General features: G+C 42.5%; 1 protein-coding gene across 1 annotated transcript; it reads right to left on the bottom strand.

The window, feature by feature from the left end:
* Window positions 1–27,415, bottom strand: LOC134643588 (ribonuclease inhibitor-like). Its single transcript, XM_065472014.1, has 6 exons — window positions 27,390–27,415; window positions 25,796–25,975; window positions 18,841–19,014; window positions 15,577–15,623; window positions 15,038–15,428; window positions 1–79 (listed from the first exon to the last, which is right to left on the bottom strand). Exons 1-6 carry the CDS (start codon window positions 27,413–27,415, stop codon window positions 1–3), a joined length of 897 nt encoding a protein of 298 aa, XP_065328086.1.

Genomic DNA, 27,415 nt, shown 5'->3' with positions numbered 1-27,415 from the left:
TCACTCCTCACAAACAGACAGCTGGATCCTGCAGACTCTGCTCTGTCCTCCTCTTCCTCCATCATCATCTTCAGTCAGTCTGAGAGGTAAACCACAAACACTCAGTGAATTCACATTAACAGGAGTAACTCAGTTATAGTCGCTGACCTCTGACCTGTCATGTAACCTCGAAACCAGGTCAATATGTCTGTAGGTTCTCAGTCATCCAGGTCATGTGATCTAAGGAGCTTGGAAAGAAAAGAGACTTCTTTAAGTTTCTGGAAGAAGTTTCATCTGAGAAGCTTCTTCAGCTCTACAACCAAACGGTGCAGAGTCGCTGACCCACCATTGATCATGTGATCAGGCACATGATCAATGGTGGGTTTTATTGATTCTCAGTAGCTCTGCTTTGACAGTCACCACCATCACTGAGCAGCATATCAGAGACATTTGTGCACATTAACTGCATGTTGTGGGTCAAATGTTTGAGCATGTTGGATGTATTTCCTCTTTGTTGTGATCAGTGTTGGGTCATTACTCAAAAACGTCATTTTTACACAAATACTTCATTATACTGCTGTTACTTTGATGTTACTGTGTAAAATGAGCTGAAACACAGTCTCATAATGACCATTTAACAACATAAACCTGAGGCTACAGCCCCACACACCAACACCAACCATCCTGTCCTGATGAGGACACATGTGATTTCTCTGTGTTTATGTATGAACACAAATCAAAGATGAAACAGCACAAAGACACTTCAAAGTGATTCTACTGTAGAAACATGAACAGGTAGAAACCTGCAGCCTGACTGCTCATCACTGTGTTACCTGTTCAAGTTCAGCAGCAGCAGCTCACTTTATCACGGTGCTGGTCTGGGGTCAGTGTTTACTCAGCTTTAACATCACTCTGGGCTCTTGGCTAGCTTAGCATTAGCTTAGCATTAGCATGCTTTCTGGCTAGCTTAGTGTCACAGCTCTGCAGGTGTCCCATGTGTAAATATTAATCACAGTGACAGTAAAGGAGGTAAAGGGCTGTGTCCTCTGTGGACTCTGAGTGAACTCACAAAGTACAAACTACAAGTACACAAACACGATTGTAGCTCTGAATGCCAGACACACTCGGCCTCGTTGGTCCAGCTGTCAGTCCATTACCGTGCACTATGGAGTGGGAGATTTGTGCTGTTCGTCTTGGAACTAAACTGCACACAGCCAATGTTAGCCAGAAAAACATTACACACTGACTTTAATGGAGAGACCGGAAATACAAACACTCACAGTTTGTTGTGTGAAGATGGCACAAACAAATCATTTACTTTAAGTGGTCTCTTCATGAAGGAATCCCTGTACTTCATGTCTTTAACTGAGACATGGCAGCAAAGCATGGATTATATTCACTTAAAGGAAATCTGCCTAACTGGTCCGTCTTCGGAACTCCACGTCTTTCGGGACGTTGCAGCAGAGGACTGGCTGTTGTGTACCAGGACAGATTCACATGCAGGATGATGAACTCAGACTCCTTTTCTTCATTTGAGTTGCAGATGATTGAGGTCGGGTCTTTGCAAACCTTTTATTGTATTTTAATCTACCAACCTCCTGGACCTGCTGGAGTCTTTCTAACTGAATTTAACGACCTCATGTCATCCATTATTAAATTAGAGAAGTTTATAATGTTGGGAGATTTTAACCTTCATATTGATGATGCCTCCTGTAACATGGCTGCTGAATTCATCGCTATCACAGAGTCTTTTAACTTTAGGCAGAATGTTTCTGGTCCTACACATATAAAGGGTCACACATTAGATATTGTTTTCTCATTGGGTTTAAATATAAATGACATTTGTCCATGTGAGTGACCATAGCTGCATATATTTTAATTTCTCACTTTATTTGGATCCTCCAGCTCCTAAACTGATGATTCAAAGGTGAATTATAATCCAGGTCCCTTCTGAAAGGTTCTCTGCCATGTTTGATGATGACTTGCAGTGATGTAGACCCATTTGTTTCATCTTTTAATAATCAGTGTAACTCTATTTTAGACATATTGGCACCTCTGAAAAATGTACTGTTCTATGTTTGAAATCTCATCCTTGAATAAATGAAAACATTTGTAATTTCAGGAGATACTGTCGCAAGCTAGAACATTTGTGGAAGACATCCAAGCTCGAGGTTTACGGGTTACATCTTAAAGAATCAATTTTCGTACTAAATGACATGTGGAAGTATGCCAGAACTATTTTGCACAACTTATAGATTCAAAAAAGAAAAATCCTAAATTCTTGTTTATACAATTAAGACTATTGTTTCTCCTGATGCTCCTCCAGTTTACCCAACATCTGATTGTAATGAGTTTTTTAATTGTTTCACAAATGAGGTTACTGCCAAATATCTCACTATCATCTTCTCAGTATCAAGCTTGCAATTTGCTCTCCTCTGATACTTGGTCCTCCTTTACTCCAGTTACATTACAGGACAGCAGAGCTTTGCTTGGTCATATGAAACCAACTTCAAGCCCCCTTGATATCCTTCATGCCTCTTTTTTCATTAGTGTATTTGATTCTATTGGCCCCTGTATTGTGGAAATGATAAATATTTCTCTTCGTACTTGTTCAGTTCCCAGCTTCTTTAAACAAGCTGTTGTTGAACCAATATTAAAGAAACCTCATTTGGATCCATCCGTTCCAAACAGTTACAGGCCAATATCCAAACTGCCCTTTCTATCAAAGATTTTAGAAAAAAAAATGTAGCAGAACAACTGAACTATTTCCTGGAGAAAAATGATGCCATAGACGTTTTCCAGTCTAGATTTAGCAAATTCCACTCTACAGAAACGGCTTTATTTAAAGTATCTAGTGACATCCTGATGGCAGCAGACTGTGGAGAATACACAGTTCTTGTTCTATTGGATCTCAGCTCTGCTTTTGATACTGTGGCTCACAGTATCATGGTAAATAGGCTTAAGGACTTATTTGGTATTACTGGCGTTGTTTTAAAATGGTTCATGTCATTGAAAGGACTTTTGCTATTGAATCAAGTGATGTCTAAATCAGGAGTTCTATCTTGTGGGGTACCTCAGGGATCTGTCTTGGGTCCAATTCTCTTTTTACTTTATATATTCCCCTTAGGCCAAATTATTAGGCGCTACAATGATATCTCCCATCATCTCTATGCTGATGACATTCAGTTATACTGTTCTTTTAAAGTCTCTGAGTTTTATAAATTCCACGTAAATTCCACATTCCAAAAAAATAAGTTCGCTCGAGCAGCATTCTATCATTTAAGGAATATTTCAAAACTCAGACTAATGGTGTCAAAGGCTGAACTTGAGATGATTATTCAAGCTTTTATTTCTTCACGTTTAGACTACTGTAATGGTCTTTCTACTTGTTTTAACAAATCAGCTTTAAATCGCCTTCAGACTGTGCAGAATGTTGCAGCACGAATTGTAACAGGCACCAAGCGAACAGGCACTCCAGTTTTGGCCTCCCTTCGCTGGTTGCCTGTAAGTTTTAGGTTTAATTTTAAAATTTTCGTTTTAACATTTAGGGCCCTACATGGTCAAGCTCCCCAGTACATATCTGACCTGCTGAAACCGCATTCTTCTTCCCTAAGCTCTAAGGTCATCAGATCAGAGACTGTTGCTCCACGCATCGATTTAAAACACGTGGTGATTGGGCCTTTCAGGCTGTAGAATTCTCTCCCACTGGTTTTACGCTGTACAGACTCCATTGATTCTTTTAAAAAGCAGAAGACATTTTTATATAGACAAGCTTTTAAATAATTGTTGTAATTTACATTGTTATTTGTTGTATTTCCGTTCTTTTCATCTTCTTTGTTGTAAAGCACTTTGTGATTTTTATCTGTGAAAAGCGCTATATAAATAAATTTTACTTACTTACTAAGTAATCAAACATGAGCTAAACAAACAGTAAAGTTCCTAAAAACAAACTGTTAAAGGAGGAAGAAAAGCAAACTTACAGTTTCTTCACACACACACACAACAACAAGCTCCACTCCACGGTGTTCAGTAAAGAGAAAGTAAACTTTGAACAGGAAGGAAACACCCAGAGGGGCGTTTAACACTTGGGGGCATCGAAGCAGTCTGTGTTGCATTCAGGTGAAACTTGGAAACGCACAAATCTTTAACCAAGTCCTTGGTTTAAGATTTATTTCTGCTGGTTTTCCAGTTTGAAGCACAAACGCCTGTCATCACTTTGTTGTTCTTCTTCCTGCAGCATTTGAATATTTCAGCACTAAACTGATGTTTCTTCAAAGCTCATTTCAACCTGGTGAAGTCATGAATGAAAGTGCAGACTGAGAGTGGATCACATGATGTTTAAGGTGTGTCATGTGACATGTTCAGTATTGTCACACATGTCTAGATTGTCCCTGATATCATAACTGCTCAAACACTGATGATTATATTTGAAGAATTCTTACTGATGGCAGCAAAGTTTGAATGGAGCTCTCTGTCTGTGCTGATTTGTCGCCCTCTGGAGGTCAAAACACAAACTGCATGATGTCACTGTAACCACCACAGTGACAGGAAGTGTTTTTAAATGACTGAAACACTGAAATGATGCTAACGGCTGTCGTTAGGCTCACTGATAGCAGTGCTGATGTGTTCATGTCAAACACTGGCTCAGGTCAGACTCCTTCATCCTTCTCCAGCGTGAGGCTGCCCTCAGACCCACAGGAGCTCTGACCTTTGACCTCCTGACCCTAACCATTTTTGTCTCTTTACATCTTTAAATGCAAATCCATCCAAACTGTAGCCGAGAAAAAGAATCTGGAAGCTGTTCTATGAATGATGTTCATACCAGAGTTTCTGTTTCCAGCTTAGACGTGTTAAACGCTGCTGCTGTGCTACATTTGTCATTTCCTACTTTCACTACCATCCATGTCAAAGCGCTGAAGTCATCTGATCACTTTAATGCAGTAAAACAGGAGCTGATGTCACTGATCACATGATTCTGAGGGATGTTTCCAGCACCTCGCTGAATCTGAGCCATGAAGGTTTAAGGCGGCTCTGAAGGCAAAGCAGGTCTGAGCCTGTGTTAGCAAGCTGTACCTAATAAAGTGGCAGCAAGGACTCAGTCAGTAATGATAAGAGCCAGCAGGGGGCAGCACAGAGAGGTGAGGCACTGTCAGAGAAGCAGGCTGACATCAGACTGGTCATATTCCATCATCTATACCTGAAATAATCATCAAACACACGCAGAGCAGAAACATATGGAAACATCTGGAGCTCAGTCTCAGTTTGATCCCTCAGAGGTTTACCTCAGTCCTGCTCCTCTGCTTCCTGTTTACAGCGCACACATCATGCTGTGTACTGAGAGTCATGTGGTCAAAGCGAGGCCCTGGTACTCTGACAGAGAGCAAGCACAGTTATCCTAATGTGTGACATCACTTCAGATGTGTGGAAAACTAAGCAGCAGCCATGTTTGGAGGCTGACTGAAGTCCTCCCAGCTGACAGTAAAAAAGTCTGATTTTTACTGTAAAAACCACAAATATGTTTAATGAATCATTTTTGCTTAGAGAAACTGTTCACGTCCAAAATCTTTCCAAACACCAAATCTATAAACAAGCTTTACATGAAATGAAGCAAACACAAACTCAGGTATTATCTGTACAAATACTTGAAAGTGTTTCCACAACAATCAGGTACATACACAATAAGATAGCACACAAATGATTTGTGCCACTACAAAAAATAGTTCCTGTCCACCAGCAGACATTAAGACACATCACAGGCGTGACAACAGGAAGTGTATCACTCCTAAAAGCGGCATGCTTAAAAAGCTGAACAGAGTCCAGAGTGTGGAGAACCAATGAGAGCAAATACAGAGAGAAGTGAGAGCAGAGCAGCCAATCAGACGGGTTCAGAAAAAGAGAGAGATCACTAACAGTCGTCCACGGCAGTGAAGGTCAGCTGACTCTGTCTTTTAATAAGCATTTTAAAACCTCAAATCTTAGATTAGTGATGAAGTTCACTGTGTAAAAAAGCCTTTTAAACTTTACATCAGTCGTCTGAATCTGCTCTCTGGTAAGAAATTGTGACAGCTGCAGAAACTTAAATGCCACATTGTTATTGAATCATAATTCATTAATGTGTGTGTCACTTTAATGTTGCCCCAGATCACTTTGCTGATATACTCTATACTGCTCTAAATCCTGCAATGAAATATGAGGATTGTGTGTTCATGAAAAATAAAAATCAGCATGGAGTCACTGACAGAACTGCAGCAACCTAAACCAGTTCCACATCACTGAAGTTGCAGTATTTTTACAAACCAATTCTGGTTCATGTGTTTCATTCTACGATCCGCTTTCGCCCTTCTCATTCTCCGTCACTGCCATGCTTTTTCATGTGCGTATGAAAACAAAAGCACTGCTCATGCGCGTTTTACCCATATTCTATCGCAATATTTCATTTTCTTATCGTTGCCAGTAGTGGTGCAACGGATCAAAAATCTCACGGTTCGGATCGGATCACAGTTTTAAGTTTTGAAAAAGACAAAAATTCGACTCCCATATACTTATTTAAGTATTTTTTCCTATTAAAAAACATTCAACTGAAGACTCATTCCACACACTTATATAAAAACAAATTAAGGTGCAATATGGACATTATGGACCATGCTGGGCAGCCTCTGCATCCTCTGCACACGGCCATAAACAACCAGAGGAGTCTGTTCAGTGACAGGTTGCTTCTCCCAAAGTCAAGGACCAGCAGACTTAAAAAGTCCTTTGCCCCACACGCCATCAAACTGTTTAACTCCTCGCTGGAGGGGAAACGGGGACAGAGGAGGGGGAAACAAGTAGCTGTAGTGCCTTTTCACTGTGCAATAGTTTTTGTTAATATCCAACGGTGTATTAGACTCGCAATACTTGAAGTGTGCCGTTCCCTTGTATTCTTCTTCCTATTTATTCTATTTATCCCTTTTGTATTCTCTGTATTTATATATGTGTATATTTGGTATATTTCTGCTCACATTCTGCAACTTCTGTTGGTGCTGTGCTACGTATCTACCACTCCGCTGTGATATAACGAGCAGTCATGGTCGCGTGGCTTTCCGTTGCCCTGGAGCTCCACCCATTTGTAGTTAGAGTAACAGAAGTTCAGCCATAACTTTAAACTTCTACTGCTCATACATGCTTGGAACGATCTTGTCACTGAAGTGGACGTGAATTGCAGTGGACGATATCATAGCGTGGCTCAAGCACGTTCATCACAGTTTAAACCTTGTTTTGCACAACGGAATACGGCCTCCCGTCTGCAGCTAAACACCCCATTAGCTTTTGTAATAGCTACTAGTCCTGCAGGGCCTCGCTGGCTTCCTGACTCCACCCAGTGTTTGAAGTGCAGGAACAAAGTGAGGCTGTGGTCAAACAGGAGTTTTTATCTCCTGGCTCTGACTCTCACTGCGGCCCCGCTGCTGTGTCAACATGTGTTTGTGCTAAACAATGATGGAAAGTGTTATAAATGACTTGTTGGCCTCTGATCTGTCACAAACAGCTGAAACGTGTCTCTCATGAGTCACATGAAGGTTTCTGACAGAAAGGACAAAAAGTAGCTGCAGTCAGTTTGTCTCATTTTTATATTTATTCATCTGGGAGAAAAATCTGAGGGACATTAAAATGTGTTTTTCAACAGAGAAAAGAACATAAATATAACGTCACAGGTAAATGAACATATTTCAAGTAAACAGCTGGACTGATCAGGTCCAAACACAGAGTGATCAACAAACAGCTGTCATATCTTTATATATAAGTTCTTTATAAATCCTGTTCACTGCAGTCTGTTTCCTAATAATGTCAAACTGTTAGAAACACAGAAACATGGTCTTTGTTGACATAAACCTGTCTGGGATCCTTTGTTGTTCTTTTGATGCAGAGTTACATTATAAATATAAAGAGTTATTTCAGAGTCTCATCAGTTTTCCTGCATGTCTTTATTGAACACATCAGCAGGGCTGAAGCTCTCATGTTAAACACACACTGATCTATGGACACGTTCATGTGTTTCTAACAGAACCAGGCTGTTATCAGCTGCACTAACATGATGTCACACACACTGAATGTAACAGTGACATCATCACACAATCAGCTGTGATTGTTTCACTGTCATCAAACTAGTCAACAGGAAGTAGAATCAATAGAAACAATCATTTACTGACAGCATGTCTGATGGAAATAAGTGCAGATTATGTATGAAGTCTAACTGCACACAGTAACTGTGTTACAATAAGGACTTAACAGCGCCCTCTGCTGGAGTGTTTCAGTACTGCGTTAACTAGAATACACCACCTCCTCCTCCTCCTCACACCACCTGCTACAGCTCTACTCTTCTATGACTACAGTCATCCACAGCACTGATGTGAGGTCACATGGTTCATATGTAAGGAGCACAGAGACGTGCTAGCAGCTGACCTCAGGTCAGTTTAATGACTGTGAGCAGCAGCTGTGTTATTGTCACTGTGACAGGGAGACACTCTCAGACACAGCGCTCATGTCAGCTTGTTCTCATGCAGGAGGATCAGGAGCTCCATGTTTGTCTTCATGTTTGAATCATGATGTGTTTGTGCCATCAGAGTCTGTCATGAGTACTCAGGGTTTCACAGCAGCTCTTCTGGATGCTGATGAGGACTCCAACCTCATGTTTCACCTCTCTGAGCTTCTGATGTCTGTGAACACTCGTGTTTCTTCTCTGGGCTCATCTGGACAAAAACACCTTTCTGTGTTTGGCTCCAGCCTCATTGTGACTGACAGGAAGTGTGTTATCCATGAGCTTCTTTGTTTCCTGCTGTGTTTCCTGTCTGTGGACAAACACGAGTGTTTCAGCTGAGGACTTGGTTCCTTCCACCTGTCCATACAGGACATCACGCTGTCTTTTCTCTTTAAATGCAGCTCCAGGTCCTTCCACGTGCTGTATTTGTGCAGTTTGTAGTGTGTCCTGGGAAACGTAGCACACATGGTGTTCTTCTGCTGTTTCCTCCTTTCACTGAGTGTGAAACACTGACGCTGTGCTGTTGTTCACAGAGCTGATTCTAGCTGCAGCTGGACTCTGTCATCTAACTGAATGTGTTGGTGCTGATCACGGGGCTCTGAGGGGGGAGCAGCAGGAGGACTCTGGATGCTGACGTCAGTGTATCTGTGGAAGCTCACACAGCGTCTCTGTCATTCAATATTGTGTATATATTGTATCTATGCAAAGATGAACAGACTGTGTGTTCACTGGTCTCTGTGCTGCTGACTGCTGCAGCTCTGATGTCATCATCACTCCCTCCTCCACCCTCAGCAGTCCCAGCATGCTGCTGTGGTGCACCCCACCCTCACTCTACACCTGAGCCATAGACCACACCCTCCACCTCAATATACACCACAGTTTTCTCTGCTATGGAAATGAGATCAGGAGGAAATCATCATTATTATTATTTAATAAATGCTCACATTAATGTGGGCTTATTTGTTTCATATTAGAAACATTAGTCGAGTGTTTTTAGTATAAAATGGTGAAAGTCCCTCTTTTTGCTCCTCCCCTCACCTGTGGATGGACGGTGCTGTTACCGTGGTGACAGCTGTGATGTGTTTCAGTCCTGCCTGGTTATCACTGCAGGAATCTTTCACATTTATTACAGGTAATAACTCTGATTTTTCTGTGTATTATGAACTAAATGTATCCTGATACACACAGAGATGGATGAGCAGAGGTCACATGATGAAAGAACAAACATGGAGTCTTTGATTTATTTAGATATTTATTGATGAATGCAAACAAACCCTGACACTGAACCATCGTCCAGCAGAACAAACCTGATCACATGACCTGCTGACCCAAACAGTGAAAAGCTCCATGGCAACAACAACAAACAGCCTCACATATGTTAACAGAGGCTGTTAGAAGCACAGAGTCTTTACAGTCTTTCTCCTGTTTGTACACAGATCTCTGCACATCTTCATCACAGTTACTCACAGACGTGCAGAGTGTGTGGATATCAAAGCTAAGTTTCCACCATGTTTGTAGTCTGTACTGGGACTCATGGAGCATCTCTCCAGATTATTGGGGGGTCGTGACCCCCGTAACCCCCCTGGAAATGACGCGCCTGGTCCTGAGGTCAAATCCACCATCTTTGTTTCAGTGCTGAGCTTCATGTTCTCCCGTGTTTGTGTGCGTCCTCTCCGGTACTCCGGCTTCCTCCCACAGTCCAAACACATGCAGTTAGTGGGGTCAGGTTAACTGTGAGTGGTTGTGTCTCTGTGTTATTCCAACTTAATCAATGACTTCCTGTTAGCATTAAGTGCTTCTGTAGGACTGATGTCATTTTCATGGTTGGATCATTTAAATGAAGCTGGACTCAGATGCAGTAAATAAGCTGATTGATCATTAATGAATAAAGCTGGTCAAATCCATCACGTGGACACATGTGATTGTGTAGTATTGATCCCAATGCTGGTATTAGTCCTGGATCAATAACACTGGATGGATGCGTTCAGCATGGAGCCCCTGAGCTGTGTTACAGACAAACATGGAAACTGACAGGTCTGTGTCATTCACAGTCTGTAACACTTCTAAACAACAGAGGGGTTCGGGGGTGCTTCGTCTCCGTGCTGGGGTTCTGGCTGGGCCTTGGGGGCTTCGGTCCTTGTCGGTGTGTCGCCGAGGTGGTGGGCGGGTGGGTGCATGGGGGCTCAGCCCTGGCGCAGGGGGCCTCTGGTGCATCGGCCTAACTGGGGGGCTCTTCATCTGGCAGGGAGGTTGTTCCATCCTTGCAGAAGTCCACTCTGCAGGTGGGGGAGAGACATAGGAGAGGTGGAGAACAAACCTAACCTGGGTGTCTGTTGTCTTGTGTAGTCTGGGAGATGATTGAATGTTGGGGTGGGTACAGTTTCCTCTGCAGTGGGGTAGGGTGGGCTTCCTCGGGTCCTGTGGGGCTTGGCGGTGCTGCTGCCGTAGGCCCCGGTCTGGATGGGCCTGGGCTCCCTTGCCTTGGTCGGTGCCAGAGGACGGGGGTGCCCACTGGGGTCAGCGGGGGAGCTGGCCCTAAGGAGAAGCATCTTGCCCCTCCCTTCTTTTCCTCCCCATCCCCGGCTGCCTCCCTCTTCCTGCTCCACCACACCCACCCACACAGGTAGGGCCTTGGGGTGCGGGTGTGTCACCAGGGTGCAGGGGAGACATTCCCCCCCCCCTCTGTCCCCTTCTGGCCACCTGTGCCTCAATTTTATTCCACAACTTAGACATCCACATTATTCACACTCTCATAACACACACATATATATAGGACATTGAGGGTGACCACGTCAACGGCGTCCAGTGGATGGTCTGAGTATTCAACCCTACCTCTGGCGCCGGTGCCCACCTCTCAATTTTAAATCCATGTAGACATTGAGGGTTCTCGGGAGGGGCCGTGCTAACACCTGCTGCTCTCTGGCAGCAGCACCATGCCCTCCCTTGTTTTAAATGCACTTTAGAACAACACGCAGCAACACTACACATGAGCGGGAGGAGGGAGGTATGGGGTCTTCACACACCCCCGTTCTCTGCCAGCCATCGGGGCGGGGGGCTGGGAGGAGGTGTTGGCTGACCGATTGGCCTCCCTGCTTCTGCGGAGCCTGGGGCGGTCTGCTTGCCTCCACCCTGGGAAAGGGTCACATCTCTTGGGTCTGGGTGCCGTTTCCCCCCCTGGGGGCGAGGGTACCTGGACCCGGGGTATAGAGTATGTTTGGGGAGTGCAATTGTGTGTACATGTGCATATATGTTTATTCCTACGTTGGGTGAGTGCTGAGTGTTTGTATATGTGTGCATGAGGGTGGGAATGCATGTTTATGTCTGTGTGTGCCTGTTTGTCTGTGTCCATATGTCAGGTCGGGTCTTAGACTCCACCTCCCTGGGAACACCCAGGCCCTCCAAGTGTGGAGGCCTATCTCCCCTCACCACACTCCCTGACGGTAACTGATGCCCTCAGCGGTTGGTGCATTGGTGGTTCTTGGTGTCCAGGGCTGGGCGCTCAGGTATGCACCAGCTCACTCCCGGTGGCTACTTGGCGGGGCCTGGTGCCTGTCGCTCGGTCAGGCCTCTTCCGGGGCAAAGGGGGCCCTCGAACCTCCGGCCTCGGGGCCTGCGGCTCGGTTCACTCTGGCACAGCTGGCTGCCGGCAGAGCCGGCGGGCGCGCCAGTGCAGCCCCCTCTGGCTTCTGCTCCGTGGCTACTGGGTGACCCCTCGTCTGGGGATCTCCTCAGCCCTCCCAGGAGGGTGGCACGGATGCCCCTCCGGTGGTACTCCTTGGTCTCTTGCACTCTGGGGTCCCTGGATGTCTGGAGCCTGGATCTCCTCCATGTCTGCTTCATGCCCTGGGGGACGGGGCTATGGCCCTCCACACCCTCTAGCACACCCTTACATGGGGAAACCTTCTGTATACAAGCGCGCTGATCCACACAGGTGTGCACACGGGTGTTCACTGCTCGTAGACATAAACTACACCTTTCTTAGCTGCTACTTCAAAGCAAATTGTGCGCTTTCTGTGCTGCACAACAACATTCAATATTTAGTATTTATTGCTGTTTACACTTAGCTAGATTAAAGTGATGGTGTTGTGTTTAGTATGTTGCTTTGTTGTTTTTTTTGCTTGTTTTGTATTCTTTTTCTCTCAACAGGTGATCCAGGAGATTACTATCATTATTATTATTATTATTTTTTTTTTTTTTTGTCTTTATAAGTGCCCTTTCTCACTGTCCCTTTTCCCTTCTGTTTTTCTTTTCCTTCCTCTCTTTCTTTCTCCCTTTCCTATCCCCCAGTCATGTCTGTCTCATCTGTAACAACTGAAAATAAAATAAATAATAACAACAAAAGTTGATCAAATGGACCAATACGGCAATGCCATGATGATCCATAATCCATTTGGCAAAATAAATCCATTTGGTATCCCTGTTGGTCTTCAGACAACAATTCTGAATCACATCACAGCTCTCTAAAGAAGTTTCAAAATAAGAGCTGAAAGCTGTGTTTGCTTGTGTTAGCTTATTATTGTGGAGACTAACATTCAGTGATCATGTGTTCAGACTCATAATGATTACTCTCATAAATCCTGATCTTTGTATTTACTGTGTGTTGGATCAATAACTGAGATTCATGGTATCACACAGCTGTGCTGCTGCTGCTGCTGGTGATGTCAGCACATCTGGAACAATCCGAGGTATCTGCTACCAGACTGAGCAGGACGTGAGACCTGTGGACTGTTTAAAGCTGTCCCTCCACAGCTCACTCAGACCTGATCCACACCTCAGTGAGATTCTCTGACTTCCTCAGTAGAGACAGAAACCATTCAGATCTGGGACCATCAGCTGACTGATGATGTCACACAGACTGTGTTTTTCAGGAACAGTGATTCTGATGTGAGCCTGCTAGCTGACAGCAGACCTGATGAAAGCACATGTTGACATCTGTGAGGACAGACTGGACTCTTTGACTGCACCTTGGTTCTCCTCAGAGGTCTGTACAGGAGCATGTCCACCCCCACTGAAGATCTCAGTCACTGTGAAACATAGAAAGCTGCTTGTGTGGCCTCTGCCTCACATGTAGATGCAGCTACAGGTTTCTCTGTCAGTCAGACTGAAACAGTGTCCTGATGCTGCATCATTCAGCTCTGTGCCCCAGTCAGCATCACTGAGTCTACCAGTGTCAGTGTTTCTTTTCCTGTAACACTCAGCACAGGCTCAGCTGGTATCCAGTGTTGGACTTTCAGCTGCTGTCATAGATCCTCTAACATAGATCAGCTCTGCTACATGTTGTTAGATCAGTGCAGCTGCCTGTCATGTCCTGATGTTTCTCTGGGTCAGCAGCTTCTCCATCAGAGGTTCACATGGAGCTGATCCAGTATCTCCAGTAACTGTGTTCTGTGCCTCACTGGTTCATCCTTCTGTCTGTGTGACGTCAGTCAGATGTTAAACTCTGTAATCTTCACTGTGTCACAGAGTTCAGTGAGTCCCGTTATTCACAGGATCAATCAGATCATCAGAGATGATCAGCAATCAGTGGTGCCAACAGCGCCTCCTGTGGTGAGAGGATGCAATAATGCAATGGAGCATTTTTCCACTGAACACTTGCAGTCATGGAAACTGTCTGTTGGATCTGTGTGACGTTGCTTTCTTGTGTTGCTTTCTTGGTTAGAGTTCCTCACAAATGTCCAGATGATTCTTCTAATGAGGCGTCGACCATGTTTTCAGTTCTTTGGAAGAAAACATGGCCCTTTGCCATCCTTACTTTTCTTTGACTTCTTCAAATGCAGCTGAACTCCAGCTGGTATTTGATTGGACTCTGCAGCTGTTTCTGGTCATCAGTTCATTCCTGCAAACCTCTGAACCTGAACAACAATGATGCTGCATTGCTGGCTGATCCCAAAAGCTTGATTCTGTTCATCTGGACGTTTTCACGTTTGCTCACTGATCAGGTGACTTCTTCAGTCTCAGCTGACTGCAGCTTTACAACCTTACAAACAGCACATTTGCACAATGACTGGAACCAGCAGCACCTGATATATATGATACTAATATAATACATATACATATATAATCCATACTAATGATGAAGGAACTGAGCTCACAGTGTTCATTCAGTGAACTACTCAGTTTATTTTGGCCTCAGAAATGCTCACTCTGTTTGTACATCACTGTCAGCAATAGACTCATTCTGCTGTGTGGACAGGAACACATGTGACATCACTTCCTGTTTGTTTGTGACTGAAGAGGAAGAAGTTTACAAGGAATCATTGAGAAGAGTTTCAAACATCAACTGATTGAATCCATGAATGTGAAAACGTGTTTGTGAGTGAAAGAGACAGACATGTACAGACTGAACTGTTCAACAGTCAGAGTGTTTCTCTAACAGGAGACACTCTTTACACTCAGCACAGGGACACTGAGGAACCAGGAGGGCAGTCTAACCAAAACCCAGGATAAAGAGTTTGAGTGAATGTGGTGTTGAAGGTGTGAAGGTGGATCAGAGTGTCAGAGGAGACTCTGTAGAAGGACAGAGTGCCAGCAGGACAGTCCACATACACTGCTACTCTGTTACAGACAGAGGAGGAGGAGGAGGAGGAGGAGGAGGAGATGGATGTTGGTCTCTTATTGTGCCAGACAGACTGAGGACCACGATCAGAGCACTCCAGACTCCAGGACTGATCATTGTATCCAAACAAACAGTCATCACTGTCTCCTTTCTTTCTGATGCTTCTGTAACTCACTGATATAAAAACGTCTCCTCTCCACTCGACCTCCCAGTAACAGCGACCAGTCAGACCATTTCTACACAGCAGCTGAGGAACATCAAATCTGTCTGGATGATCAGGATATGACTGAACCTCCTCCACATGTGTCACCTTCCTGTTGTTGTCAGACAGTTGGAGGTTTGTGTTCACTGTGTTTGTGTCGATTGTGAGTTGACAGGAATCTGATGGAGAGAACAAACACAATCCAGCTGCAGTTATTGATCCATCATCTGTTCATTGATTGACACTTTGATGATGACTCCTGACATGATGAAGATGGTTGAATGTGTGCTGCTTTGTTTTCATGAATCCCATTAAAAACACACTTACACTTCCTCAGACCTGGTCTCAACCATCGGACTCCAGCAGGCTCCGCCCTGAAAGGAGGAGGGGTCAGAGCAGTCAGCATGCACACATGGACATTACATGGCTCTCACACACACACTGTTACACACTGAGCTCAAAGCTCGGCTCCACTGTTTGATTCAAAGAAATCTACATTTATTTATCAGCACATTTAAAAACAGCTTGAGCCAAAGTGCTGCACAGAGTAGAGATAAAATAGGAAACATACACAGTAATTACTATAAAGACTCGTTAGAATTGAAAGCTACAGAGTACAAATGTGTTTCCAACCGGGTTTTAAACATGTCGAGTGTTGGTGACGACCTGATGTGAAGGGCGACTGTTCCAGAGTTTGGCTGCAGCCATCGATAAAGCTCACCTCTGTTTTTACGTCTAGTTCTGGTCAGAAGCTGCTTATCTGCAGGCCTGAGGGCTCGACTTGGATTATTTTTGTTAAAGAGAGATAAGATGGAGCTAATCCATTCAGAGATTTAAAGACAACAAGATTTGGAAGTGGATTCTACGACGTACTGGTAACCAGTGGAAAAAGCTGGAAAAAGCTGGTGATGGGTTGTCTAGCACAGAGCCACCGCTGGAACCAGACAATTCATGAGACAGAGAACTGTGACAGCGCCGTTCCTTCGCTTGACCTCAGTCGCTCTCGTCTGCTCCCTCGTAACACTGCTCTTTATTGAGCTTACATGAATATGCATAAGTTCATTAACATATGACGTCTTACACAGGTATGAACAAAGAGTATCAGTCTGTGCATAGTGTAGGTATGTGTGTGTGTGTGTGTGTGTGTGTGTGTGTGTGTGTGTGTGTGCTCCAGATGTGACCCTGTGACCCCAAAGCTGGTGCTAAGAGTCCAGCGGTCCCCCTAACAAAGGGCTCCTATACTTAACCAGTTGTTAAGCTATCGAGAAACACTCCTAAATCTTTAGTTCTGAACTTTTCCAGTGGGCCAAGATCAACATTATCTGCTAATGCTAAATCGGCTGCTGTTATTAACTAATGGTAGTTTGATGGTAATTTTAAGGCAAATACGCATTAGAACCTAATGCTCATATCGTTTTCCTTTGCTTTATAACAATGAGAGCAGCTACTGCTAAATAGACTGCTGTTATTAGCTAATGCTAATTTAATGCGAGTTAGCATCATTTGCATTATAATGATGTGAGGAGTTAATGCTAAGTATGCTTCCATTAGCGGCTAATTCCAATTAGGGGTGAATAATTATTTCTAGCTAATGCTAATATCGTTTTCTCTGCCATTAGCAGCTAATGATAGTTTTAGGTGAATAGGAATTAGCAGCTAATGCTAATACCATATTTTTTAATTTGACATGAATTGGCATCATCCGTTAATGCTAACTCTTTTCCCTTGCATTATAACAATGTGAGCAGCTAATGCTAAGAAGGATGCCATTATTAGTAATGATAATTTGATGTGTTTTAGCATTATCCGCTATTGCTAGCAATGTTTTATCTTACTTTTTATTAATTTTTAACATTATCAGCAGCTAATGCTAACTACTTTCATTTCAGTTAGGCCTATTTAGCATTAATTAACTTCATTTAGCATTAAGAGGTTTATGCTAAATAGGCTAGTATTAGTGGCTAATGCTAATTTGAGGTGAATAGGAATTGGCAGCGCTATGAATTCTGGGATATGGTGGGCCACGAAGGACACACCCGACCCATCCTTCAAATTCGGGAAAATGAAGGACGCATTTGTCGGCCGCATTTGAAGGAGTCGACGAATTGGGACAGCCTTCGTCGCCGGGCTGTGACGTAATCGGCCTTCAAATGCGGCCTCCGGAGGATGCAGCCGACGTTTTGGGACACAGCTAATGTCAGGAGTTAATGCTAAGTAGGCTGCCATTAGGGGCTAACTCTAATTAGGGGTGAATAATCATTAGCAGCTAATGCTAATACCGTTTTCTCTTTCCTTATAACAACGTGAGCAGCTAATGCTAATTTGATTTGAATTAGCATTATATTAGTGAGCAGTTAATGCTAAGTAGGCTGCCGTTATTAACTAATGCTACTTTGACGTGAATTAGCATTATGCGCTAATGCTAATACTGTTTTCCCTTACATTTTAACAATGTGAGCGGCTAATTCTAAATACGCTGTTGTAAATAGCTAATGCTAATTTGATGTGAGTTAGCATTATCTAATAATGCTAACTCACTTTTTTTTCTTACTTATTAAAAATGATAGTAGCTAATATTAATACTCTATTCTGTTGGGTAACAACGAAGTGAGGAGTTAATGCTGAGGCTGCTTTTAGCGGCTTATTCTAATTAGGGGTGAATAATTATTAGCAGCTAATGCTAATACCGTTTTCTACTTCCTTATAACAATATCAGCAGATAATGCTAATTTGATATAAATTAGCATTATATTAGTGAGGGGTTAATGCTAAGTAGGCTGCCATTAGCAGCTAAAGGTAATTTGAGGCGAATAAGCACTAGTAGCTAATGCTAATACCCTTTTCTCTTGTGTTATAATGATGTGACGTTAATGCTAAACAGCATTAGCTTAGCAGCATTAGCTTATCAGAGTTTCCATCATGGTCACACAAATCCTTAGCGGAGCAAAGTGGCCTACTTAGCAGTAGCTGCTCAAGTTGTAGAAAGCAAGAGAAATCAGTATTAGCATTAGCTGCTAAATGTGCACTTGAGAACAAATCAATTGTGAATTCAGCTGTGAATGTAGAGTTTCCAGTATTTAAGCTTCCATTTCCAAATGTTAGCTGCTCCTGTCTGCCTCTTTGTCACACACACAGACTGAAATGATTCACAGCCTTGTTTCATCCTTCTGTCAGTGTCACTGACTGTCACTGTGACTGTGGACATACAGCATGGGAAATATACACATGGCTGACACTTTATTAGGTACACAGTGGCCGCTATCTCAGGTACACCTGTGATCTAATAAAGTGTGTCTAAAGTTACAAAATGTTGTCTCTGTCCAAATATTTATGGACCTAACTGTAGGTCTACTTTTAATGAAACTCTCAACATGACTTATCAGTTATCATTAATGTTCCTGCAAACAGAGTCCTTGGAGACACCCTACATAAATATCCATGTACTATCCAGTTAGGCTAGTGTGTCTGTCCCTGAAAATATTCCTGCATGTGTGATTGTTCATGTCTCATCTGCAGGAAACAAACAGGAAGTGAGTGAAAGACACAGGAAATGTTTCCAGCTCTTCCTCCTCTATCAGACATTCTTCATACCTGAGAGTGTCCAGTCTCCAGCCTGGATCCTTCAGTCCAGCCGACAGCAGCTTCATTCCTGAGTCTCCTGGATGATTGTAGCTCAGGTCCAGCTCTCTCAGATGGGAGGGGTTGGAGCTCAGAGCTGAGGCCAGAGAAGTACAGCCTTCCTCTGTGATCAGACAGCCTGACAGACTGCAGACACATAAAACAACAATCCGTCTGTTATCCATCTCTATGGCAGCATAACTAAGGGATGGTTCAGGGTCACCTGATCCAGCTGGAACTATAAGCTTTATCAAAAAGGAAAGTTTGAAGCTGATCTTCAAAGTAGAGAGGGTGTCTGTCTCCTGAACTCAAACTGGGAGCTGCTTCCACACCCAGTCCAACATAGCCAGGCTTTCTTTGCTGCTTTGACAAAACCTCAAATCCCAGTCAGAGATGATGAGCATCATCACAGTGATGATCATTTCTCTGTTAACCCAGGCTTTCTGCTTCAGGATCTGTGCACGCTCACAGAACAAGGAGACCTTTAAACATCATTTCACTAAATGGATTGACTGAGCTCGGCCTACAGATGAACTGGTGCCAGATGTTCATAAAGAACATCAAACAGTCAAATTCAACACTTTAGATGGAAATATGAGATTAATGCTGCAGACAATCATGAACCTGCTGAATTCATGAACATCAAGAATGCAGCGAGTGGTAAAATAAAGATTTGACCTCAGTGTTTCTGTCTATTCCTAACATATTCCTAACACGATAGCTGCACTTTAGAGCTCTAAAACTGGAACTGACACATATTTAAACTCTACATGTTACTCAGTACATTCAGTTCTGACACTCGCCCACAGTCCAACACAGGAAACATGGAGATCACATCAGTTTGTCATCAAAGTCTAATTATTAGGGCAACTTAACCTGTTATTATCACGTTAACTCATTAATTGATTAACACCAACAATTATTTTAATCACAGTTTTTAAAATCATGATTATTGTGAAAGTGCTCACTGGCTCTGAATATAAAGCCATGGGTCACAGGAGGGATGTTGACCAGTGCTGGCTTGAAATGGGCGTCATTATGCGTCTCAGCCAATGAGAGCATTGAGGGTGGGCCTAATACTACTGCAGCGCTCACATGACTCAGGACAGAAAGAAAGGGGCGGGGTCAGAAACATGGAGACAGGTACAGATCTTTGACATGTTCATTTTAAACTGTTCCAGGAGGCAGTGTTGATACAACTAAAGTTATCTGGAAGCAAAGTTGAGTTTTTTATCGTCGGAGTACTTGAAGTCTGAAGTATCACTTAAATGCATTACACACTGTTGATGGCAGCAAACAAACCCAGACAAACAGCGGTGGGAGGCTTGGGCAGACTACGTAGATTCAGCTTGTGGGAGGAGTCTAGATAAACCAAAGAAAGACAAGCTAACAAACGCCACAGTGACATGGATAGGTACAAACTGCAGGTTTGTGTTGTTGCACAGCAGTGGGACATTTGAACTAAAGTCAGCACACTCAGTACAGATAGTGCATCAAATATGATGCTGCTGCCAGACGTTTGCCTTTGAACACGTCCCTGCATCGCGCACAACACCAAGGTTGCCATGGCAATCACAGCTAACAGGGACAAAGTGCACAGCTGGAGCCCTGCAGGTATATTTAACATGATGTATTTCTGTGTCCTGTCTGTGTGTGAGAGACAAACAGCCTCTGTATGTGTGTGTAAATACAGCATGAATATGTAGAGGACATGTTTGTGTATATAAGTACATGAATGCTCTGCGTCATTTGAATCTTTGATTCTTGTTTCTGTTGCAGGTCTGTGACTGAACCTCTGGGAGGAGAAAAGTTGGTTTCATGCTCTGTGATTCTGTGTTTTGTCATCTCTCTCAGGTGATGGAGAGCTCAGATGATGACTCCGCCTACGTGGTCAAATTCAAGTCTACATTCAGAACAGACCTGGAGACACGCAAGCAAAATGCCAACATTGTATATGTGAAACTGCTGCTGCACTGGAGCCAGATTCAAGGAGCTCAAGTGTTTACCCAGATCTTACTGAACTTACTGAAGGAACAGAGGGTTGTTGGAGGGAAACCTGTGGAAGCAACAACATCCGAGCCACCAGAGAAAACGTTGGTCCTATTGGTGCTTCATCAGAGTGTGAACAGGAGGAAGACTCAGCTGAGAACAGTGTGGTGGATACAGAGCAGAGCCCACCATCAGTACAGAGGCCTGTCCATTAGAGTGCTGCTCCAAACATGCAGCACATGTACTTGGCCACAGCTGCAACATCTGTACCTGTGAAAGCTTGTTCTCTGTTGCTGCTCATATTGTACAGAAGAAGAGAGTTTCTTTATCATCAGAAAATGTCAATGAGCTTGTGTCTTAGCAGCTGGCTCGGTGCAGAGGAGGAAGAACATGTCAAGTCAGAGGAAGATAAATGCAGTTCATGTTGTCAACTCAACCTGGACGACTGAAAGAGTTTTTCTTTGTCTTGTTTCTGACTGAGATTCTCCAAAGGAAATCCAGCACAAACACACACTTCACACACTCAAAGTCCTGCACAGTAAATGAGCTGATGAGCGTTTGTGCTGCTGCCTGATAACAGAACAATAGTTCTGCTGGTTCCTGTTCTGAAAACACACATTTATAAATGTTCACTTGCTGTTGATGAAAGGTGCCTGTTATAATGTTATGATGGTGGCTCTGGACTCTGAGGGGAACTTTGTAAAAAACTAGATCAAATGTTAACATCCTGGCAGAGGCAGAGAACTTTGATTTGATATTTGATTAGATTCATGTTTCAGCTCAGATTGACAGAAATATTTGAACTGCTACTGCGTTTGACTTCAGCTCTCAGTGTCCCACCATAACCCATGGAAACAATTACTGTCCATCCAGGCTCCTGAACATGAAGCTGATGAAGGTGGAGTATTATGAGGGCTGATGGAGATGATGATGAGGAATCCAGGAGCAGTGGGTGGATGGCAGCATCAGCATGAAGGATCAGTGTGAAAATACATCATCACGCACAAAGGACACCAGTCTGAGTGTCTGACGCTCTTGTTAGGAAGACGCAGTCCCAGCAGTTAGCTTGTCTGCTAGTTAGCTGAGAGCTAACCCACTTGTACATTGAATACCAAACTGTGTAAACCAGGGGTGTCAAACATATGGCCCGTGGGCCAAATCCAGCCCTTGACATAATTTCATATGTCAAATATTGATGAATTTTCAGGCTTGCTGATAATCAATGTGAGCACGGCTGAGATTTTATTCTGATGAGCAAACCATGTGGCCAAACACTTTAAGAGACAGACTGGGATCATACCATTATGTGAAAGAAGACGGAAATGTTCCATAGACAGCAAGGGTAGTGGTAGAGACCAGGTACACAGAGAAACAGGGAGCTGTACTTAAATGCAAACAAAAGGTTTCAAACTCGTCCAGGTCTTAAACCTCACGTGTGTTCTTCCTAATAGCAGTAAATGGATAAAAATAAGGCTTTTATGAAAACACTGAATACAAATTGCTGCCTTTAAAAAGACTAAATGTACAGTTCAGTATTGAATACTACATAAAATAAACTATATATAAAGTGTGTCTGAATGGCAGAGATGCAGAAATATGTGCATGTAGCACAGAGCCACGGCTCAGTGTCTGAATGAGTCTCACAGACCTGAATGTGCTGTTGAAGCCATTTATAATTATAACGTAATTCTTAACTCGTTTGATCTGCTCCTTACCACAAGCAACCAGACGTAGAAGGTTTTGGACTTTTAACTATATTTTCTTAAGTTTTACAACTTTTCTTACTGTTAAAAACCTTGTTATGGCCATTCATGCTATACACAGTAATTAGACATGTGTGGTATCTACAGAAATGTCAGAATCTCAGCTGAAAGTTCACAAAACCATCTCAACAACCACCAAACAGCTAAAACAGGTGAACCGATTACACAACAAAGATGTAAACACAAATCCCCCTGATCATCTGTTTTTTAAACATGAAGCGTAGTTTTGGACGTTCATTTACTGCTGGTTCAGTGAATTTTGGTTGGACAGTGATGAAACCTGCAGTCTCAGAATCTGTGAGAAGTCTGCTTTCAGCATGCACAGCATTGTTGTGTTGTGTGCTGTGGATTCACCTCTGCAAACCCATCACTGTTTTACCATCATGTTTCTACTCAGACAATAACAAAACAGGAAGCAGTTCCCAGGAACTACTTCCTGTCTTGTTAACCTAAGAGTATGTTGCCCTTCAAAACACCTCCACTTCTAATCTTATTAGAGAACTGCCTTATTATTAATCTGCTAATTCTGCCAGTTGATGAAAGAAAAATGGTGGATCTCACCTGAGAGTTTCCAGTGTACAGTCTGGACTCTTCAGTCCTTCAGACAGAAGCTTCACGCCTGAATCCTTCAGGTTAATGTTACTCAGGTCCAGCTCTCTCAGATTAGAGGACTGAGAGCTGAGTCCTGAAGACAGAGCTTCACAGCTTCTCTCTGACAGGTCACAGTGACTCAGTCTGAAAAATAACAGATAAACAATTACAAAAATAAAATACTTATGTTGAAGTGTAATGAGATACTATTATATTTAGCCATATTTAATCTTGTTTTTGTCAGGAAACTGAGCACTGATGCAGATCAACATGTGGAGAGAATCAGAGGAGAAGAAGTGAAGAGAGAACAGCAGTAAAACAACACTGAATTGTTCAGTGTGTTTTTGGTATCAACAAAATGTGTCAAATTTCTTTATTTTCTATTTGTTTTAGTAGAATTGATGATTATCACTTAGATACAACCACAGGCCAGGTCTAAATTGCACTTTGGTGACAGTTACACCCAGAAATATTTCAGAAATGTGGACAATTTGTGCTCCAAAGTATTCAGTATTGAACAAACTGAGTACCGATGACCACTTAATAGTTTTGATATTTTATTTGAGTTGTTCCACCTGATCTGTGTTAACTAGGATAAACATTTAAAAACTAAAGCTATGATCACATATTTACTTACAGAGCTTTGTTGGAGGCTTTGACCACTGGCAGCAGCCTCAGAAGAGCCTTTTTAAAGGCTCATGTTCTCACTTAGATCATTTATTTCTACTTACATTTCTTTCTGGGAAAAATACTTTGAAAACAGGAACTATTTTCCCCAAAAATCAGCCCTGGATTAGAAAATCACTCAAACATCTTCTCAGTCAGAAGAAACTTTCTTGTTATGAGGGAGAGAAGAAAAAGATTGAGGCCCATAAACTTGTTGAATGAGAGATAAAGCAGCTAAAATCAGGTCTAAAAGTAAAGCAGAGGATGAGCTGAATAAAGGACACTCAAGGCTGGCTTGGAAAGGAATGAAGTCCATGGTGGGGATGCAGAACAATATGAATGGCTGCAATCACAGCGTTGTGAGATGGCGCCATCTTACAACGCTGTGATTGCAGCCATTCCCCAACTCTCTGTGAATGGTACTCATGGACATTGATCAGTGTTCTTTGATCAGTGGGTTTTGGTCAGTGATTGTTGATCAATGGTCATGAGAATTTGCATAATTATGATTAAGGAACTGACCTCACAGCCCATTGTTTCTTCAGTGGGCTGGTTTCAGTCATTGTGCAAATGTACTGTTTATAAGGTTTGGGGAAACCTGCAGTCAGCTGAGACTGAAGAAGTCACTTGGATGAGTGACGAAACGTTTCTCCCACAAAACGCTACGTCCAGATGAACAGATTCAACTTTTGGAGTATTTTTCTATGTTAGTGCAAACACCTCTAATAGGTTACTTTGGCCTTTCCAAGTCATAACTTCCCTTGGAGTCTGCGGTCCAGGCTCCTAAAATCATCCTAGTTTAACAAGCACTACAATCTAGAGGAGAGCTGCACTAAGAGGTGTGACTGATGAGATCTGACCTGCAAGGATTGTCCCGATTCGTACTTTGAGGAAAAGACAAACGACTGCAGAGTCCCAGTAGATGTCAAAAATAGTGATTTTTATTAAACACATATATATGTGGGGGAGAAGCGTATCGTTACACTTTTCAAGGCAGTCACCCCCGAACCAAATCTAGGAGCGGTATATATAACAGTTAATGACGAATAATATGCGTCAAACAGTTGGATTTACTGGAAATCTAAGTATCAATTCCCGGAATCTAAGAACACCGTCTCCCACTGGACCCCAACGGCCTTTCACTCCTTTCCTCCAGATGTTCTCCGTTATCTTAAACTGTTATTGCTAATCAGCCAAGAACATCGGACAAGTCACGTAGCACTTTTGAGCAAAACAAGTTGATAAAGTATGAGTGTATGTGTGCAGGCCCCCCCTTATGTGTCTTATGTGTTATCCTCAGTTAACCTCAGAGCGCTGGGCCTACAGGCCTCCAGGCTGTGATTTTATTATATGTGATGTGCTCTAGGGTAAACAGATATGAAATCATCCTAACATTAGCTTAACTTTCTCACTTCCCCATAGCTTCAACCCCCCAGTTAACAACTCTCTAATGGACACTATGAATAACATGAATACAGTTAAACCTGCAATGCAAGATTATTATGGCATTACCATATGGGATTAAATACAATCTATAATGTAACATCAACCAATTCATTAAATGCTTTGATGAAATGACAATGATAAATGATGATAATGGTGATAATACTGGTTATAACTAACACCTGAAAAATAGAAAAAACATCCTCTTTCTCACAGGATACTCATGTTTATGTGTATCAGGACAAGCAGGGAAGACATGGACATCAAATCTGTCAGGCTGCCTGAGTCCGCTCATTTATATCAGCTCAGAACTCCGCATTATCTACTGAGAACGACTCAGAGGATCAGGGATCAGAAGTTCTACAAAAAGCCGAACAAGACTTCCTGTATAGAGGTCTGCGGTCCTACCGATCCACAGTGTCAGCACAACTTTCACATCATATTCATCTCAGCACAAGTAAAACATGGCGACTGACCTCAGAGTTTCAAATCGACATCGTGGATTCTCCAGAAGAACACACAGCTGCTTCACTCCTGAATCCTGCAGGTTGTTGTAGGTTCCACTCAGGTCCAGTACTCTGGGATACGAGGGGTTGGAATTCAGCGCTGCTGCCAGGTAATCACAGCTGATCTCTGACAAATCACAGTCCTTCAATCTGAATAAAAAATGAAAGAAGGTTCAGAATGTAGAAGTTTAGAAAATGGAAACTCCAAACAGCTGAAGCCAACAGGCAGCAGCTTCAAACAAACAAGAGAAAAAAAATGAATTTTTCACATTGAAGTTGTACATTTATCATAGTGTTGTCAAATTTTGCCGTGTGAAATACAAAAAAAACTGAACAAGAATCCTCAGAGTTGAACCCTCTGCACAGAGGTTCAGTTTCCTCTTCAGGTCCCAAAGGTCCCAAACAACAAGGTTTCAAACAGCTTCGTTCCAGCAGCATCAGCCACAGACATGCAGAGAAAATTCTTTGGATCTCTTGGTTGTGTTGTATGACGCTGTGTTTGCATATCTGCTGTCTGTGTTGCTTTGTGAGGATGGATCATCTACTGCAACCCCAGATAAACAGAGCTGGACCTGAACCTGGTAGCTTCACTTAGAAGACACTTGTGACAGGAACGTGTGAGAAGTTTTGTGCAGACAAGTGTTGATTTTGAGTGTGGGACGAGGTCTCCACAGTCTTGTTTGTTTGTAGAATTTATTTCAACATGTGAACAATATACAGGTACATTTAGAAAAGAAAATAAGAGAGAGAGAAAAAAATATATATTATACAAAACCCCCCAAAACATTCTGATTAATTTACATGTTGAAAGGGAGTGGGAAGAAGTAAACACTTATTTAATCCCACCCCGTTCCCATAAATTATCAGTTAATATTTAGTCAGCTTCCTTACTGATATAATTTGTAATAAAATATAGTGAACAGATTTCTGATATACTTTATACTATAATGTTACATCATGAATTTTTTTTTTAATTGCTATTTATTTTTTTATTTTTTTTTAAATAGAGACATTCACTTAATTTCAATATTTTCCTTTTCTTTATAGTTCGAGAAGATCACATTTTTATAACTCTTTTTGAACAGTTTTATGTTTGGACATTGCTTTAATTCCATATTCAGACTGTTCCATAGTTTCACCCCATGAACAGAAACACAAAAGCTTTTTCTTGTAGTTCGTACCTTCCCTGTTTTGAAGTTACAAAAACCCCTTAAATTATAACTTCCTTCTTTCAAAAAAAAACATACTCTGAATATTACCTGGCAGTTCTTTATTTTTTGCTTTGAATAGAATTTGTGCTGTTTGGAATTTCACTAGATCATCCATTTTCAATATTTCAGACTGCAAAAATAGTGAGTTTGTATGTTCCCTATAACCTGCACTGTGGATGATTCGAATTGCTTTTTTTTGGTTTTATAGTTGTTGCCCAGACCTCTGCACAATAGCTTAAGTATGGTGAAACCAGTGAACAGTAGAGAATATGAAGTGATGTTCTGTCGAATATCTGTTTTGCCTTGTTTAGTATTGCAATGCTTCGTGATACTTTGGAATGAATATATCTTACGTGAGCTCTCCAGGTAGGTTTTTCAT

This window comes from Pelmatolapia mariae, linkage group LG15 (assembly GCF_036321145.2).
Source record: "Pelmatolapia mariae isolate MD_Pm_ZW linkage group LG15, Pm_UMD_F_2, whole genome shotgun sequence".
NCBI lineage: Eukaryota > Metazoa > Chordata > Actinopteri > Cichliformes > Cichlidae > Pelmatolapia > Pelmatolapia mariae.
The sequence above is the reverse complement of the archived record's forward strand: the minus strand, read 5'-3'. Positions and strand labels throughout refer to the sequence as shown.

What these genes read in the sequence shown, in the direction of transcription:
- LOC134643588 (XM_065472014.1), bottom strand. Translation starts at nt 27,415, where the DNA reads ATGAAAAACCTACCTGGAGAGCTCAC. An exon ending in TGTCGATTTGAAACTCTGAG is followed by an intron (nt 19,015 to 25,795) that starts GTCAGTCGCCAT and finishes ATGTGTCTGCAG; the next exon opens with TCTGTCAGGCTGTCTGATCA. An exon ending in TGGAGACTGGACACTCTCAG is followed by an intron (nt 15,624 to 18,840) that starts GTATGAAGAATG and finishes TCCTCCTTTCAG; the next exon opens with GGCGGAGCCTGCTGGAGTCC.